Raw genomic sequence first — 16,578 nt, forward strand, 5'->3', positions numbered from 1 at the left:
TGGGGGGGAGGGGGGGGGGGGGGGTCTGTACCAGAACACTGGATGATACAGGTATAAAGTCTGCTTTGATGGTCATGGATAATATCACATCACATTTCTTGATAATTCCAGCCAGTCAGTTAACTATAAATCATCACACAGTATGCAAGTGAATCTAGTGCCTGGGGGATGGTTATTCGTATTTCGTAGTGATAGAATGTTTACATCAAGTCCCCATCAAGAAGTTTTGGTGTAGAGGGGAAATAAAGAGAAGACCCCTGGGGGACCCCATAGTAAAGCATCTCAATAGAGCCCCCCAGCACAGAATTCCCCATTAATTTCCCCCCATAGACTTTTTTCCAGGCCTGTCGTCGTCATGGAAGGGGACTGCGACGCTCTATTCCGCTCATGTCAAAACGGGTGAACATTTCAGTGGAAATAGGCTAACATTCTGCTATTTGACGCACTAACAAGTATATAGGGTTTAAAGTAGCTAAAAGCAGTATGTCAAAATTTGATGAAAAAAATAATTAAATTTTTGACATATTGCTTATATAGCTACTTTAAATCTATTACTTTATCAAATCAACTTTAAGTAGTCAATTGTGATGAATAACCTTGAACATCAAAGATCTTTGCAGAAAATACTAGGGTTGGACAAAATATTTATTCTCACGATTATGTTACCTCCGACACTCGCAGAGGCAAACAGTACAAAATGTTGCCACAAAAGGAAAACAAATTGATGGAAAAACAATGAGTTGGCAGCCCTAATCCAGTCCTGTGCAACCTAAAAAACTTAATGAGCACAACACCACATACACATGGAGGAGACATTGGAATGTGATGAGTAGCAGTTCATACACCTCTGAAGCTGCTCAAGTTAACGACCTGCTACATCAGCGATCACCGCTCCAGGTGTAGTTAATGTATAAACCCAAACGGAACATTAAAATAAAAAGGAAATAAAATCTTTAACCCAAAACGAAAATTTAAATAAAAAGGAAATAAAATCTTTAATCAAATCATTGCAATATCTGAGACTCGGCCCTGAGATCTAGACATGGACAAAACATATTATTAAAAAGAATAAAACATATTTCCAATGCTGCAATTCGGCACAACCATAAGACGTACAACGCACACACCTGCGTGAAATGAAACCGTAACATTGAGGATATAGCCTTTTAAGAGACGCCACACCCGTCAAAAAAAGAAACAGTCCCATTTCACAGCAACAAATAAAATAAATAATAATTGTAAATCATTAGAATGGCACAGATCACAAGACAGACGTGTTGTGGGTTGATGAAATGTGCATTACCCCTCCCTCCCCCAACATCCCGGGTGTGTCAACAGGACAGTCAAAGCTGGCAAAGCGATCAGACGTCTGCCGGTGTATCAGTGGGACATTCACAGCTGCTGTGATCCATCCTGCACAACAACAAGAAAGAGCTCCAACACTGACTGTCCCCACTCCCAAGATGGAACAACACTGCCCCTAGTGGTGCAATGTACATAGACGTTTTCCACCAACACTGATCACAATGACGAATGCCTCTAAAAGAAAAATTGGTGTGAAGCAAAACAAGGCTGGCATAAAGGTGCATCTGATCCTAAAGCCAGACATCAACATCCAGCCCTGGACATGCTGGGTAGTGGGTACACATTTCAATATGTATTGTTCATTAGAGTTCAATATTGTTCATTTGAGGTCCCAGGTTAGGTTTGTTTGTGCCCGTGTGCTCTGCAGGGGAGCAGTGCTGTTTCGGTACTTGATCTAACAGACCTTTTCCATCGTTTGCAGCAGAAAAATACATACAAGCTGCCTTTAGTCACCAGGATGTCCAAAGGAATATACATACAGAAAGCTGTCTTAAGTAAAGCTGGTGGGGTGGGGAAAAAAACTACACCTAAAACTGAAAAGGTTGCGGTTGGACAAAAGTAGGCCCAAGTCAAACAATCAAGCAAGTTGAACTGTGCAGAAATAAAAACAGGTTTGTCTTCAATACTAATAACAGCCATTCTTATCACGTCGTTATCACATCCGACGTCAAAAGCAAAAGAGCTGTTGTAGCAACCCCAGAATGAGTCTGAGTCTTTTAACGCCGAGAGAGTAAAGAAGATGCACGTGCTTGGAAATGTATAGTGTGATGCAACAATGAGTGCGCTGTGCCACATTCAGTCGGCAATGTCGGCGGAGTGTGTGGTGCAAAAATGTCGTCACCAAATTATAGTCGGAAAAACTGAAACATGAAATGAGCTGCCGCCCAGCAACCCAACAGAACCCCCACCTGCACCTGCTAACGGTGCACTCCAAATGGAACTATTCCGGGCCTTTGTCAGCATTTAAATAAAGAACGTCTTACCTTTACCTGTGGTGTGCGGGCTCCATCCTATCTACACTCCCACCGTACGTCCACATGTGAACAGCTGCCGGTCTGACCTTCGTCTCTATACACTCTACAGGGGACACATTCAAGCCTGATGGAGATCAACAACAAAGTGCTTTAAGCGAAACACAAAACTATGAAAAGGACCCATCATCACGACGGCGAGGCGTGGCCTTGTCATCGACGAGACGACCGAGTTCTCAGCATCTACGGTGACATAAGATAGATGCCGTTTTGGAAACACCGTCATGATAAAAGTGCCTGGAGAGAGACAGGGGTCAGTCAGGTTAGGAGGACATAATAACTGCAGCTAGCGTGACAAGCATTTTCCATAAAGGTGAGGTTCTGCTCCAAAGTGCTTACTGTAGAAATCCCGTTATTTGGGGGCTTGGGTAACATTCAAACACACAGAATTTTTTTCCCTACATATAGCCGTCTTCATACCTAGCCACCACCACTGACCAATAGTGCAAGTACTGTGTTCTGTAGAGCTTTCTCCCCATGCTTTGCAAAACAAAATATTCCATCATGCGTGAGAGATCGAGCGCAAAAAGCAAAACCCTGTTTGAGTTGATGGCCTTTTAAAATGGATTGTGAAGGAAGTTACGAGGGGAAGTTAAGGGGTACAGTAGGTCACAAATTGATGATGTCGAGGATAAACGTGGGGTCGTTCCCACACTCAACCCGACGTGACCAGCACTTCATTGACTGGCTTAAGTGGGCAGCATCGGATTACCTAATAACTTAAAAAGAAGAAAACACTCACATAAATCGAACCTCTTCAACAAGTGCTAAACGAGAAGCCATTAAGAAACCTCTTGAAATAAATAGCCAAACAAGATAATCACATACTTAAAAAGTCTTACCAAATTAAATATAATTTGATTGTAATTCAGACTTAAATTATTTCTTTCTTTAAAGAGCGAGAAAGAAAAAAAAACTATTTCCGATAAATAATTACAAAGCGATAAAGTCTGCAAAATAATTTGTATCGCTCTGTCCAACGGTGGCCTTGGTTTGGAGGCCTGGATGTAGAACACCCGTCGATGGCCTCATTTGCAAGTCTCTGCTCATTGCTGCCCCGCAGGTACTGGCTAGACATTACTCGGAGGGAGTCGTCAAGCCCACAAAGGCCACGTCTTCCCAGCTGGAGTGACGACGGTGACAGAACAGTCGGAGAGTGAGGAAGTGTCTGACTTTCGTGGTCTGCCGAAAGTCAGGCCGACGATCAATGGAATCCACAGTTCCACGGGCAGGAGTAAGCAGCCCCCCCCCCGCGTCTCCTTGCAAAACATTGCAGATGAATGCCTGGAGGAACAGGGGGAAAGAAAATGTGGCTTTTAGCAATGGTTCAACGAGGAAGATCTCTGTTGTCATACAGCTGGAGAGGCCAGCTCATCTCTGCAGCCATTCAGCCAATCAGGCGATTGGACTCCTTTAAATATCACTGCCTCCGACACTTTCATTCTCTTATCAGTTTGCAACAAGCAACCCACCTCCATCCCCAACTCTACTTGTCCATCTAGCGTTGGGAAGGAAGGAGGTTCATCTGCACTGCCACCACCAGCGTCTAGACCCCAATGGGGGGGAAGTTCTCCCTATTAAAAGCTAATCTTATTCAATAAATGCAAATGGGGTCTAAATCGCCAAAATGATAGGAGGAGAGGACACTGGAGAAGCACGGACATTTGAAGCCTGAACCCAGGACCTTCTAGCTACGAGGCGACAGCACTACCGACTGTGCCATTTTATTTTTTTAAAACCTTAACTGTAAAGGATTTGGATTTAATTGATGTAATTGCTTGCAACCGTCACACACAATAGGTTAACAGACAATCAAGGACAAAGAAAGAATACAGTATGGTGACAATATGACCATAGACTTTCCCACTGTGGTCCCCCCTTTAAAAGAAAATCTAAAAACAAATTACTGCAAACAACTTACAATCACATCATTTGATATGTGATAGAAACGCAGTCTCCATGTGTTAAAGCCATCACCAAGTGCTGCTAGAATCGTCTCCAATTTCAGATCTACAAGCTAACACCACATCAATCCGCAGGCTAACTAGATGTCTAGATCTGTTGTTCTTTTTTGCATGCCACACTGAGGCCCAGGCTACACATAATATGGATCTTTTGTAAAAAGGATATTTTCGTCCTCAGTTTTAGAAAAAATTCCTGCCCATAAGATACCCGAGTCCACACACAAACACATTGAACACAGGATAAAATCACTGCAGTAGCAGGTTTCAATTGTAGGCTATATTATATTTGATTTTATATTTACACTTATTTATGACGAGTTATGACGTTATGAGGTACCGATCATATTTTTTAATGAAGGAATAAGTACCGCATTTTAAAAGCCTCCTAAATTGTGAGTGGAAGTGGAACATGTTTCTTTCATTGTCTGTCAGCATGTCACGTAAATCTCCAAATCCTGACTATCAAAAAGTCTATAAAAAGACACTTTACCATTGCTCTGGCGACTTGGCAAGTCCTGCACAGAAAATAATAGCAGAGTCAGACCTATAGGGCCAGTGCATAGGGAGTAGTTTCACTCAGAACGGGATATTCTGGTTGCCATTTTTCTGCCTACCAGTAGGCTAGTAGCCGGCTATAGTAGTAGGTTGCTAGGCTATATTTTCCAAATTCACTGTGGAGACATATACCATTGTAGATATAAAATGAAATAAACATATACTACAACATAGTTTCACATGGCTATGCACAGCAGCACACACCACGCATAGACTTGTTGTTGCAGGTGTAGCCTACTGCAATGGCATTTGCCCTGGGTCCTTATTTGGTAGGTTAATATCCACAGTTTATCTATCTGTAGCGGTCCGCAATTAGCCTCAAGCTTCGCACTCGGCACCAATACAAATGAAATCACCAGACCGCACTGGACTAGTGGGCTGATATATTTATTATTGGATGCAGCAGAGCAGAGCCATTGCTCGCTGCAGTTGATGCAACATATGATACGTTTTGAAGTTGTTAACAGTGACATATAAACATGAACAATCGGATAGATATCCGTGTAGTTTCCATGCAGGCGCAAGCTGCATTTCTCACCTAATTATAGTAAAATTGATATGCGCTAGTAAGCGGTGACGTCATCGTTTCTCAAAAGCTCCGTTTCGTATGACTACACAGATCCGGATATTTTTTGAAAATCTTCACTTATTTATCCGTTTCCAAAAACCTCCGTTTGAGTGGCCGAAGACGCCGTTTGCGTGTGGCTGAAAGGCCCAAACGCACAAACACATTTACGTTTAGCAAAAGATCCATATATGTGTAGGCTGGGCCCGAGTGTGTGATTATCCTTGCATGATGCAAGCTGGCCAAATTAAATGTTAATTGGGTAGTCAATCAGTATACGTTTGTGTCCTGTGTACACCAGTGATTTGATTTAAATTACATGAGTCATCTCTCCAGACATAACGTCCGTACAGTTAAGGATTTATATCAATATAAATCTAGTCTGAGATGTCAGTTGATATCAGTCCCTTTGAACTGGATTGTTGTGCGCATTTCACCATACTGTACACACAACCTACACACACACACACACACACACACACACACACTGATGAACATGCAGCAGGGAGAGAGACCATGATCATCACAAATGCAATGACGTGCAATGCAAAGTGGCAAAATCATTTGCGTCGCAGACAGTCTACTCTACAGCCTTGTGCAGACAGTCTACTCTACAGCCTTGTGCAGACAGTCTACTCTACAGCCTTGCGCAGACAGACACTAGTCTACAGCCTTGTGCAGGCAGACAGTCTACAGCCTTGTGCAGGCAGACAGTCTACAGCCTTGCGCAGGCAGACAGTCTACAGCCTTGCACAGGCAGACAGTCTACAGCCTTGCGCAGGCAGACAGCCGCTGCTTGTTTTGACAGGCTGTCTGGATGACGGATCATGTACGTGTGAACAGTACAAGCGGATTGACGCTTATAGGCCACTTTCTATCTGACTGGGTGTGTGTGTACTGTGCAGACATGAACCTTAACACTGTTGCAACACGAGCATCTGTAAAATAAACCAAATGGTGATCGGAAATACAAGCAGCGAGCGAAGCGGCCATTGGTAATGTGAGAGGCGTATACAATTTCTCTAACCCATTTAGACCCAAGTTCGATTCCTGAAAAACCCATGTTTCTATGTCAGCCGTTCTCAAACATGTTCATGTCACAAGAACACCCAAAAATGTGTAATATGAAATTGGCCGTCAAGTGTCAACCCTATCTGAAAATATGTAGTTCCAGTGACTCCCCAGGAGCAAAGATTTGAGTTAAAAACGTTCGCTCTGAAAGAATATATTCAAACATTTGCGCCACATCTTCACGATTTTTCAAAAATAGTTCATAGCGCGCGCCTGCGCAGCACTGTCTCGGTGCCGCGCTATGAGCTTGTAGATCTGCTATTTTTAAAGTATAACATAATGCTTAGGACACCAAATGGGGTTCCCGCCCCTAAATGGGTTAATGTAAGTGCCTCAATGTAATGTAAAGATTTGATCTGCAGGCGCTCTATATTTAATGACCCTGTTCTTGCTCCAAACAAAACCTGATTAGTACATGGCTGGTTGCGTGTGTGCCTACAGCAGTGGTTCCCAAAGTGGGGTCCGGGGACCCCCAGGGGTACTTGAGGGAGTTCCAGGGGGAACCCAGCTAAATGATAATTTGTAACCAAATGGACCCTTATGGGTCTGTAACTCAGAGAGTGTACAAAAGGAAACAAATGGACCCTAGCGCGTCCATATGGTTCCATTTGTACACTCAATGAGTTAAATTAACAGTGGTTTTACAATATAAATCGGGGTACCAGAGATAGAAATGCCATTAAATCGTTGGTTCAGTGGCATAATGCGTGTGAAACTGGGGGTCCTTGAAATTAATACGTTTCGGAATCACTGCTGCCGTAAAAATCCTCCCTTATCGGGGTCACTGGCATAATGTTTAATAAATGTTGATTGACACAAAAAAGATCAAACAAAAAAAAAGCCCTGGGGACTTATTTGTTTCCATTGTGGTCCTAGTATGTATTCAATTCAGCCATAAAGGACAGCCCCAGTCATGCATCAAGCATGACTGTCTGGGACTGATTGTATGTTTTAAATCAGGATGAAATAATAGTGTACAGCTGCAATTCATCCACGTCAGGCTGCATGTTCTCATCCCTTCGAGCCATTACTCAGCCCAACGAGAGAGCCTTATTTTGATGGATTGTGATTGGTACCTTTTAGTCATACCCTGCAAATAATACACTGAATGTGTTTGGAATAGTCTAATGCAGTTATGTGGCCCCTGGAGGTGTCGTGGTACATGACACATGCGGTTGTTTATAGGCAGACGGGCAAAAACCTTGCATCTCCACATTGCAACTTTATTTGCGTGATCTTTCTTCTTCAGAGAAAATGAATGCCCTACTTCATGATCACACAAAAGCAGTGAAAATAGCAGATCTACAAGTTGTGAGCTTGTATATATGCTATTTCCACAATTTTGTTTAATGTTTTTAACCCATTTTGGGGGCAAACCCCTTTTGGTGTTTTAAGCATTATGTTATGCTTTAGCTGTTGAAAAATAGCAGATCTACAAGCTCATAGCGTGGCACCGAGTGCCACGCTACGAGCTTGTAGGTCTGCTATTTTTGTCTGCTAATCTTTGAATATATATTCTTTCAGATCGAACGTAACTCAAGTCTTTGCTTCTGGGGGGTCCCTGGAACAACATATTTTCAGATGGGGGTCGGCGGGGGTCTTGACATGAAAATGTTTGAGAACCGCTGACATAGAAACATAGGGTTTTTCAGAAAACCGTCGGGATTTAGAAGACATTTTGTATAATCGTCCTCAGGTCTAAATGGGTTAAAGTAATAATAAAAAAGGATTGGTTTTGTTGGACATACAAGGTTCCCACCCGACAGTGTGTGTGTGTGACATCATGATACTTACCACATGGGGCTGGATTCGTCACCTGTCATTCCGTCTGGTCCCAGGGGGGGCTTTCAATGTCTTGTACTAAGGAGAGGGGAGGGGAGGGAGAGAAACCAGAGCTCAGTGTGCAGGAAACTGTCACGACAGAGATCTTTTTACATTGATTTATTTAAGCCATTAGACCTGATACCGATTCTACAAATACCTTCTAAAATAAATAAAATAAAAAATTAAGAAAAATGCAGATGTACAAGCTGCCATTTTTTAAGCCATTAGACCCGAGACCGATTCTACAAATACCTTCTAAAATAAAAAATATATTTTTTAAAGAAGAATACAATTTTTGAATAACCATGCCAGGCCCAGGAAATAATTCCCAATGCATTTTCCCCCATAGACATTTCAAAAAGTATTTATTTAAAGACCTTTTAAGCGTCGTACGAAGCCAACTGGAGTCGTGACAAATCATGACAACAAACTCAATATTTTGGACCAAACAAATAATTACAAAGAAGAGAAAAAAAGTTAAGTGTTGTAACCTTCCGTTTTTTTCTTCTTTCTAATTCTTTGTTTGGCCCAAAACATTGTGTTTATTGTCATGATTTGTCACGACAAGAGTTGGCTTTGTCTGCGGCGTAAACGTCTTTAAATAAATCACTTTTGAAAAGTCTACAAAGAAAATGAACGGGAATTATTTTCCCGGGTCTCCCGAGGGGGCGGGACTGCGACGCTCTAGAGAACAACGTGTCCGTTTAGAGACATGCCTACTAATACTATAAACAGGCCACCGCCTTGCGTTGCATATGTAGCTCACCAAGAACGATGTTGGTGTGAGATTAATCAAAAATATAATATTGTTTAACAAGCATAATATCAAATATACACACTGCATGAAGCAAAGGGAAAGGAAATGCAGCATATTATGAGAGTGTGAATCTCACTAAGCTGATGAACTGCATGTACTCGTTTGTCACATCTCTTAGTTAGGCCACCATTATGTTTTGTTCATAGAGGTGGAACATCTACAAAGCAAAATGAGGCATCCAAATATCTTTGAGTGTATGAATGCAAATATTTTAATATTTGAGGCCAAGCCCATTTGCAAATTATTCATGCTTACCTTGTGCTTTTTGCACTTCATGGAGAAGTTGTCCTCCGTGAGCACACAGCCTGCAAAGACAAGAAGAATGAGGATACGACGGTGACTCACCCAGAAGATTTAAGCAAACGGCAACCAGCCCCCGCATGCTGGTTTTGCCTTTATGGCTGCAATAATAACATGTAACAGAGCACAAAGGAGCTATTTGCAGGAATAGACACAAACACACACACACGCATGCAAGCACTTGTTCCCAGGTAACTACACGCTTTTACATGGTAATCAGCATAATACTATAGCAATACGCTATACATGTCTGAGGCACTTTTCGTTCTATTTTTTTTTTTAAAGAGAAATTCTAGGACTATTCAAGGACTTGATGTCCATGTAAATGACTGGGTTTGAAGATATTAAAATGGCCATAACTCCAGATACATGAACTGAAAGGTCGGTCAGCACCAACATAACATTTAAAGACATTATCTATTGGCATCTAAATCTTTTCAAACGCCTGGCTGGGAGCGATCACATTTCATTGTTCAGTTTTCTGACAATGTGTCTCTTGTACTGCACTGCAACAGAACCTCTCCAAATCCATGCTGAAGTGTGCTTAAATCAGCTCAGGGTCAGACTGCTGTCAGGAGTAAGGACACAGTATAGTCAGCTGTTACAAACCAGCTTGGGAGAGACAATGAAAAACTAAGATGTTAACACTGCCTTGCCACCACATGCAAAGATGTCGCACACACACACACACACACGCACGCCTAATCATATTAGACTATTAACCCATTTTGGGTTAATAGCTCATAGCTTGGGTTTAAAGCTGGCGCGCTACGAGCTTGTAGGTCTGCTATTTTTGAAAATTCGTCATTTTTAACTAAAATATAGGCTTCTGGGGGGGTCCCTGGAACGACATATTTTGAGATGGGGGTCCGTGGCCCAATGGAGATAATTCTGGGGGAACTCGACATGAAAAAGGTTGAGCACCACTGACACAGAAACATGGGTTTTTCGGAAAGGTTTAGACTTAGAAGCCTTTTTTTTTTAAATCGACCTCAGTCCAAAATGGGTTATGTGTGAACGTGTGATGGAAGTGGGCAGCACTCACCTGACTCCAGGGCACATCTATAGTGGTACTTGCAGGGGCAGCCTTTGAAGAAGCAGCCCAGTGTGGCACCTGAGCCGTGGCAGCCAGAGCACATCTGAAAACACAGCCCCCCCCCCGCCGAAAAGAAACATCTCAAGTCATTGTTTTTTTTGGTGCAGATCAAACATCTTTTCTTTTCTTTTTTGTAACAATCAGACCACATGTGAGGTCATGACAAGAAGCAGAAGACATTTAATAGGGTTGGGTGATATCATTTGTAGATGATTTGTTTAATAGTGAAACACTCCCATCTACAAGCTTTTTTCCCCCACCACTATTGTACAACAGTCAGTGTACTGTATAATACAGGGCTTGAGAATAATTCATAACATTTTGTTGATAACAAAATTCAAATTTTGTTTATAGGATTTTTTTTAGATAGAGTTAGAGGTTCGAATTTAGCTTTCGATATATTTTCAGTTAATTGCCCTGCCCCACTTAATTAATTTAAGTATAAATGAACTACAAAACAGATTATGTCTGTTTTGACAACAATCTGGAATAGAGCTAGAGGGTATGCGCATGCATAAAGTGAATGGCAAATCGAGTGGCAAAGTGACTTTAACATTGTTTAACGTCGTTTAATGAAAGCAGATTGGACTTTTCTGTTTTGATGTATGGACCGTCATGGCCAGAAAGTCGTTTTGTGACACTCAGCATACCCTCCATTACTGGCCTCCCAACTTTACCGTTTCCTGGGCAATGGTGACAGCCTCCTCCAGCCCGTAGACTTTGCCCTTCACCAGGAACACGCCCGTTGACCAGATGCCGCAGTCCTCGTGGAACCAGTACTCGCAGGGCTCCAGGGGCACAACGGGAGGGCTGTACCAGTCCTCCTCCTCCTCCTCCTCCTCTGCCTCTGTGGGGGCTGCATCCACCCTGGCCCTCTTGGCTTCGGGGCTGCCACAACGCTCGCTGCCATCGGCCGCCCAACGCTGACTCCCCGACGACGACGGGCCCTTGCGCTTCGACAGATGTCCTTTCGGCTTTCGCTGCCACGGTATCAGTGGGTTAGCACGATTTCTGCCCCTATCGCTGCATAGTGAGGAGTCCGAATCACTAATGTCCTCCTCCTCGTCCTCCTTGAGGCCAGGCGACGTGCTTTCTGGGGTTTTGGTGCTGGGCTGGTAACCCTCGGGGTAGTATGGCCCGTGGAGGTCCCCCAAGTCCATGGCGTTGGCCGACTCTCCGCACAGGCAGCAGACCAGCGACCGGCGGTGCTGGCTGTGGGCCGAGGCGCGACCCAGTCGCAGACAGGAAGTGCTGGGCACGGCTCCGGGGATAAAGCCTCCTCCGGAACGGACCTGGCCTTTTTTCAGCCGCGTCTGCTCCTGCTCGGGGTAGTTGACGACGGTGCAAAGTGGCGACGACGACGGCTTGACTTCCCTGCGGATGAAGGGGGAGAAGGTGTCCAGCCGCGGGTCCCTCTTCTCTTCCTTGTAGTTGACATATCTCAGCCTGATCTCGGGCTCCCTGGGGGAAAACATGGAGGACGGCATCATGGGTCGGAATTTCTGTCTCTTCTTTTTCTTCTTCTTTGGGGGAGGGGACACCTTTTTTGTTTTTTGAGGGGTCGGGGGGGTTCTGCTGCCTGCGTTATTGTCTTTGTGCTTGGTGGGGCTTTTCTTTGGAGATTTCGCCGGCGGTGAGGATATCCTGACTGCATCGATCTCTGTCGCGGCACGATGTGAAACGTGCTCGGGCTGCTTCGGCGACTTCTTGCGCTTAGAAAGCTGAGGGCTGGACTTCAGCGGTGGCTCAGGAACCGAGCCATGGTTTGCCTGCTTGGCGGGGCTTTTCTTTGGAGATTTCGCCGGCGGTGAGGATATCCTGACTGCATCGATCTCCGCTGTTGGAGCACGACGTGAAGCGTGCTTGGGCTGCCTCGATGGCCTCTTGCGTTTAGATGGCTGAGGGCTGGACTTAAAGGGTGGCTCAGGAATCTTGCCATGGTTTGCCTGCTTGGCGGGGCTTCTCTTTGGAGATTTTGCCGGTGGTGAGGATATCCCAACTACTGCATCGATCTCTGCACAACGCGAAGCCTGCTTGGGCTGCCTCGCCCTCGATGGCCTCTTGCGTTTAGAAGGCTGAGGGCTGGACTTCAACGGAGGCTCAGGAATCAAGCCATGGTTTGCCTTCGACTTGGACCTATTGTGTACATGAAAGTAGGGACTGGTCTCTGGGTTGTTGTCTCTGGGTTGTTTGGGTTGTTGTGAAACATCCCCCTGCTTGTTCTTAGACTTCTTGTGGACACGCACTCGAGGACTGGGCTTTTTGGGAGGTGTGCTGCTGCTGTGGGAGGTTTTGGAATCGTTGATGGACTCACATTCCGAGGTAGACTGTTTGCAGCCGTCAGTGTTGATGCCGTTGGGTCTTCTCCGCCTCTGCGGCGTTGGCGCTTTCGGTTTAGTCTTTTTGGCCGAGACAGGCGCTTTCACGCTCCCTTTCTTTTTTGAGGTCTCTTTCTTAGGACTCGCAGTCACAACTTTCGAAATGCTAGCTGCGTTTGGGGAGGCCCTGGGTTTTCTAGCAGTATGTATGCATGCCAGTGGTTTGTACCTACTGGCATTAATGTTCATGACGATTGCCTCCAACCTCAACCCTCTACCGGAGCGCATGGGCAGCTCCTTTTTCTGAAAGGTCTTTTGCAGTGTCGGCGCCTTCCCGTTTAAGTGAGGAAGCGTGGACTTCTTCTTGGGTTTCTCCTCCAAGACCTCCGACAGGAAGTCGTCGTCCTCAGTCAGGTCGATTAAGGGCTCCAGCACGGCCTTTCGTCGACTTCCCGTTGACTTGCACTTGTTGCCGGCGTCGGCCGTCACCGCAATGTCACCGCCAGACGTCACACCCACCAGGGCCGCAGGCTGGACGGACTCTCCTCCGTTTACCCTGTCCCAGCAGACGGCCTCTTCGGCGGTCTCCACAATGGAGCTGTCCGCACTGGGGGAGCTGGAGGCCTGAGGCAGCGAAAACACAGCCTCAATGGAGCTGTCCGCACTGGGGGAGCTGGAGGCCTGAGGCAGCGAAAACACAGCCTCCACGTCGTCCAGTGAGGTAGCAGAGGGGGAGACGGGGTCCTCGAGAGGACTGGCGTAGTTCCCACTCGGCGCGCACAGGTCTCCAGCGTGCATGCCGTCCGGGATGACCACGGGCCCGGGTGTTCCAGAGAGGAGGAAGAGAACTGTGGGCTCCCCCATATTAGCAGCAAGGCTGTCGGGCAAAGGCTGAATGCAGTCAATTTGAAAATTGTCCATACCGCCGCTGTTTACTGTATCCTGAGTAGTGCCATGTTCTGTCCTGCTTTGTAGACATTTGTCCTGATTGCCATCAATGGAAACAACCCCGCCATTGAACTCGTGAGATTGCTGCGTTAAACATACTCCCACTGCATTCTCAATCCCTTCCTGAGCCTGGGACAAGCACTGAAAGAGTTCCGTCTGTGTGGCAAGGTCCAGAGGACTATCAGTTTGCTGTAAGTAGTGTTGGCTCAGCGCACAGCCGGCCTCGCCGAGCCCCTTCTCTGACTCATAAGAAGGGGGCAGGGAGAACTTTCCGATAGACGGTACACCATAGAGTGCTGAATGCTGAGACAGAGAGTCATGGGTGGAGAAGAGGTGAGACCTGCTCACATAAGAGAGGGTGAGTGTAGTGTTGGAGAAGGCATTGTCTGGTTGAATCTGATCCCCCGACTGTAGTAGTCTGCTGTCCGAGGGTGCCGTCTCTAAGAAAGGTAGTCCAGTTATGCTGTTCCCGGAGTGAGGGTACCAGTTGGTGTTCCTAACCAGTTGTAGGGCCTCCATGGAGCTGGCATTGAGGACGCATTCCTCACTCTGTCCGGTTACGTTGATCACAGTGGGGATGCTGCAGGTGGAGAGATCCTGGGGCTGTAAATCATCTAAGCCCCCGGGTGGTTGCTCCATAGCAACTACAATGTAACACAACAGAGAAGAGAAATAAAGTTAACAAGTGTACTATTAATAAGAAGTTTATTTTTTCCCCCCCTCCTTTCTTTTCTTTTGATTTTAGATTATTAAAAAAGTTAGCTAACTAGGTTCCAGTTGGCTAGTATCAATATACATACTGTATTTGAAGTCACCTACCGATAACAACCTTTTGGCTGCTTCCCCCAACTGTTGTTTTCTAAAGTGCTATAAGTCCCAAGCGGAACCCCGCAGATAGGACCGGGCTGTCCTCGGCGTATCTGACCCGAGTCTAGCGTTAACCTTAACCCCCGGAACGTGGAGCAGCTCGCATCTAAATACGTCTATCGTTAGCTTAAAATAGTTTAGCTCATACCCTGCGCCTCACTCGTTGAGACCGCGAGGGTGACAAGTGGACGGCCGGGATGTCACGTCCCAGATAATCAACTAAGACCGCTTTCTTTTTCACAATATTATTGACCGACAACATCGTCAAGCGAACTCGTCCCTGTCCCTGTCCTGTCCTCACGCTGGGTTAGCGAGCAGCTAATGCTAATGCTAATGCTAATGCTAGAAGGCCCCGGGATGGATGAAACAAAGGCAGTAGGGCTACTGTGCTCAGTGCGCTAGTGCTGCTGCTGCTGCTGCACATAGTGCACAAAACTTACCCCGGAACGGATGCTTTGAAACGGACAATTTTTTAAGAATCCGCCCCGCCCAACATCGCTTCCAAGAAGCCAGCCACCGGATTCGTTATTAATAATAATGAAGACTTGAACAACAATTATGAGAAGCAGCAACCCCCCAAGATTATACTAGGGGGAAGCAGGAAAACAAAAAATATCTAGTTTTCCTGACTGACTGAGCGCACACAGTTGTCACTCACTCAGCTGGGGCACAAGTTACACTGAACTGCATTATGGGACACGTGAGCTGTAGTGATTCATCCCCCTGAGCCTTTTAACATTAGTGACTTTTATCTGTTATGATATAATAACTACGGTTTTGTTCCATCATATGTCACTTGACTTGTGATGATAATTTTCAGGCAGGCTATTCACAAGGTGAGCCGTGGTTGCACACACACACACACACGCGCGCGCGCGCGCAGGTTACTGAACTTACTGTACAATACATACCTTAATCGTTATAGCTCTGTTTAAGTTACCTTGTTATTACCATGGTCCATGGGTAGTCGTCGAGTCGATGTAGTAATTAACTCAAAACTTAGTGATAGGTCCAATAAAAGAATAGGCTATAAATCTAAATCAACACGTAACATTTAGAGCAATTATCACAAGACAATTCTAAAAACAGTTAGGCTTATTAACTGACGCTGCTGCTGCTCAGTGCTCACTCACTAAATGAAAAAAACTCACCAAGATACCCATGTACCTGTATAAATACTTCCTTACAACACCAGAGGGAGTGCAACAAACCATGTGCAGATTCGGCACAAATAAGGGACTAAATTATTTTCGCTCCTATACCACCAAAATGTGGAACAGTCATTAAGACACGCGAATCCCTTGACTCCTTCAAAACCGCTCTCAAAGGGAAAGGGCACCTACGGACGGCTGCAATTCGAAACTGGCCCCCGTAAAATCTGAATCACCCTCACCACCCACCTCTTTTTCCCTTCACTGTATGTTTATTTTCCCCTTTTCTGTTCCTGTTCTGTTCTTTGGCTATAATAGAAGTGTCTATTTGTACGTCTCTAAATGTTTTGATGAATTGAACAAGGTGGACCCTCTTGTAAACAAGTGTAATGGTTTATTGGGTCGTCCACTCAGTTAAGTATTTGTATTGATCGAGTTGTGCTTGAAATGTACTGTAATTTTGCAAACTGTTAATAAATATTTCAATCAAAACATGCACTTTCTATGATCAATGTGCACAGCATATAGCACTTTATGGTCAAATTTACACTTATTGTATGTTTTCTGGTATCCGCTATGTGTACTGTAGTATCTTTTTATTTTACTGTATCGTTTGATGTACTGATTTCGGTCTAGTTCGCTGCAACCCAATTTGCCCTTCGGGGACACTAAATAAAACTTGAACCGTGAACAGAATGTATAATGC

General features: G+C 45.0%; 1 protein-coding gene across 3 annotated transcripts; it reads right to left on the reverse strand.

Annotated features, from left to right (window-relative positions):
- Window positions 1–636: 636 nt before the first annotated feature.
- Window positions 637–15,353, reverse strand: LOC308332646 (uncharacterized protein). 3 transcript variants are annotated; one of them, XM_080788652.1, is made up of 6 exons: window positions 15,162–15,353; window positions 11,266–14,498; window positions 10,538–10,631; window positions 9,448–9,497; window positions 8,346–8,411; window positions 637–3,680 (listed from the first exon to the last, which is right to left on the reverse strand). In XM_080788652.1, exons 2-5 carry the CDS (start codon window positions 14,491–14,493, stop codon window positions 8,364–8,366), a joined length of 3,420 nt encoding a protein of 1,139 aa, XP_080644778.1. In that variant the 5' UTR covers window positions 14,494–14,498; window positions 15,162–15,353; the 3' UTR covers window positions 637–3,680; window positions 8,346–8,363. The 3 variants fall into 3 exon arrangements, with proteins under 3 accessions (XP_080644778.1, XP_080644779.1, XP_080644780.1); XM_080788653.1 differs by lacking the exon at window positions 15,162–15,353 and adding an exon at window positions 14,674–15,034; XM_080788654.1 differs by lacking the exons at window positions 637–3,680; window positions 8,346–8,411; window positions 9,448–9,497 and adding an exon at window positions 10,026–10,104.
- Between the last annotated feature and the right edge of the window lie 1,225 nt (window positions 15,354–16,578).

Source organism: Protomyctophum bolini (genome assembly GCF_963924005.1).
Source record: "Protomyctophum bolini genome assembly, chromosome: 18".
NCBI lineage: Eukaryota > Metazoa > Chordata > Actinopteri > Myctophiformes > Myctophidae > Protomyctophum > Protomyctophum bolini.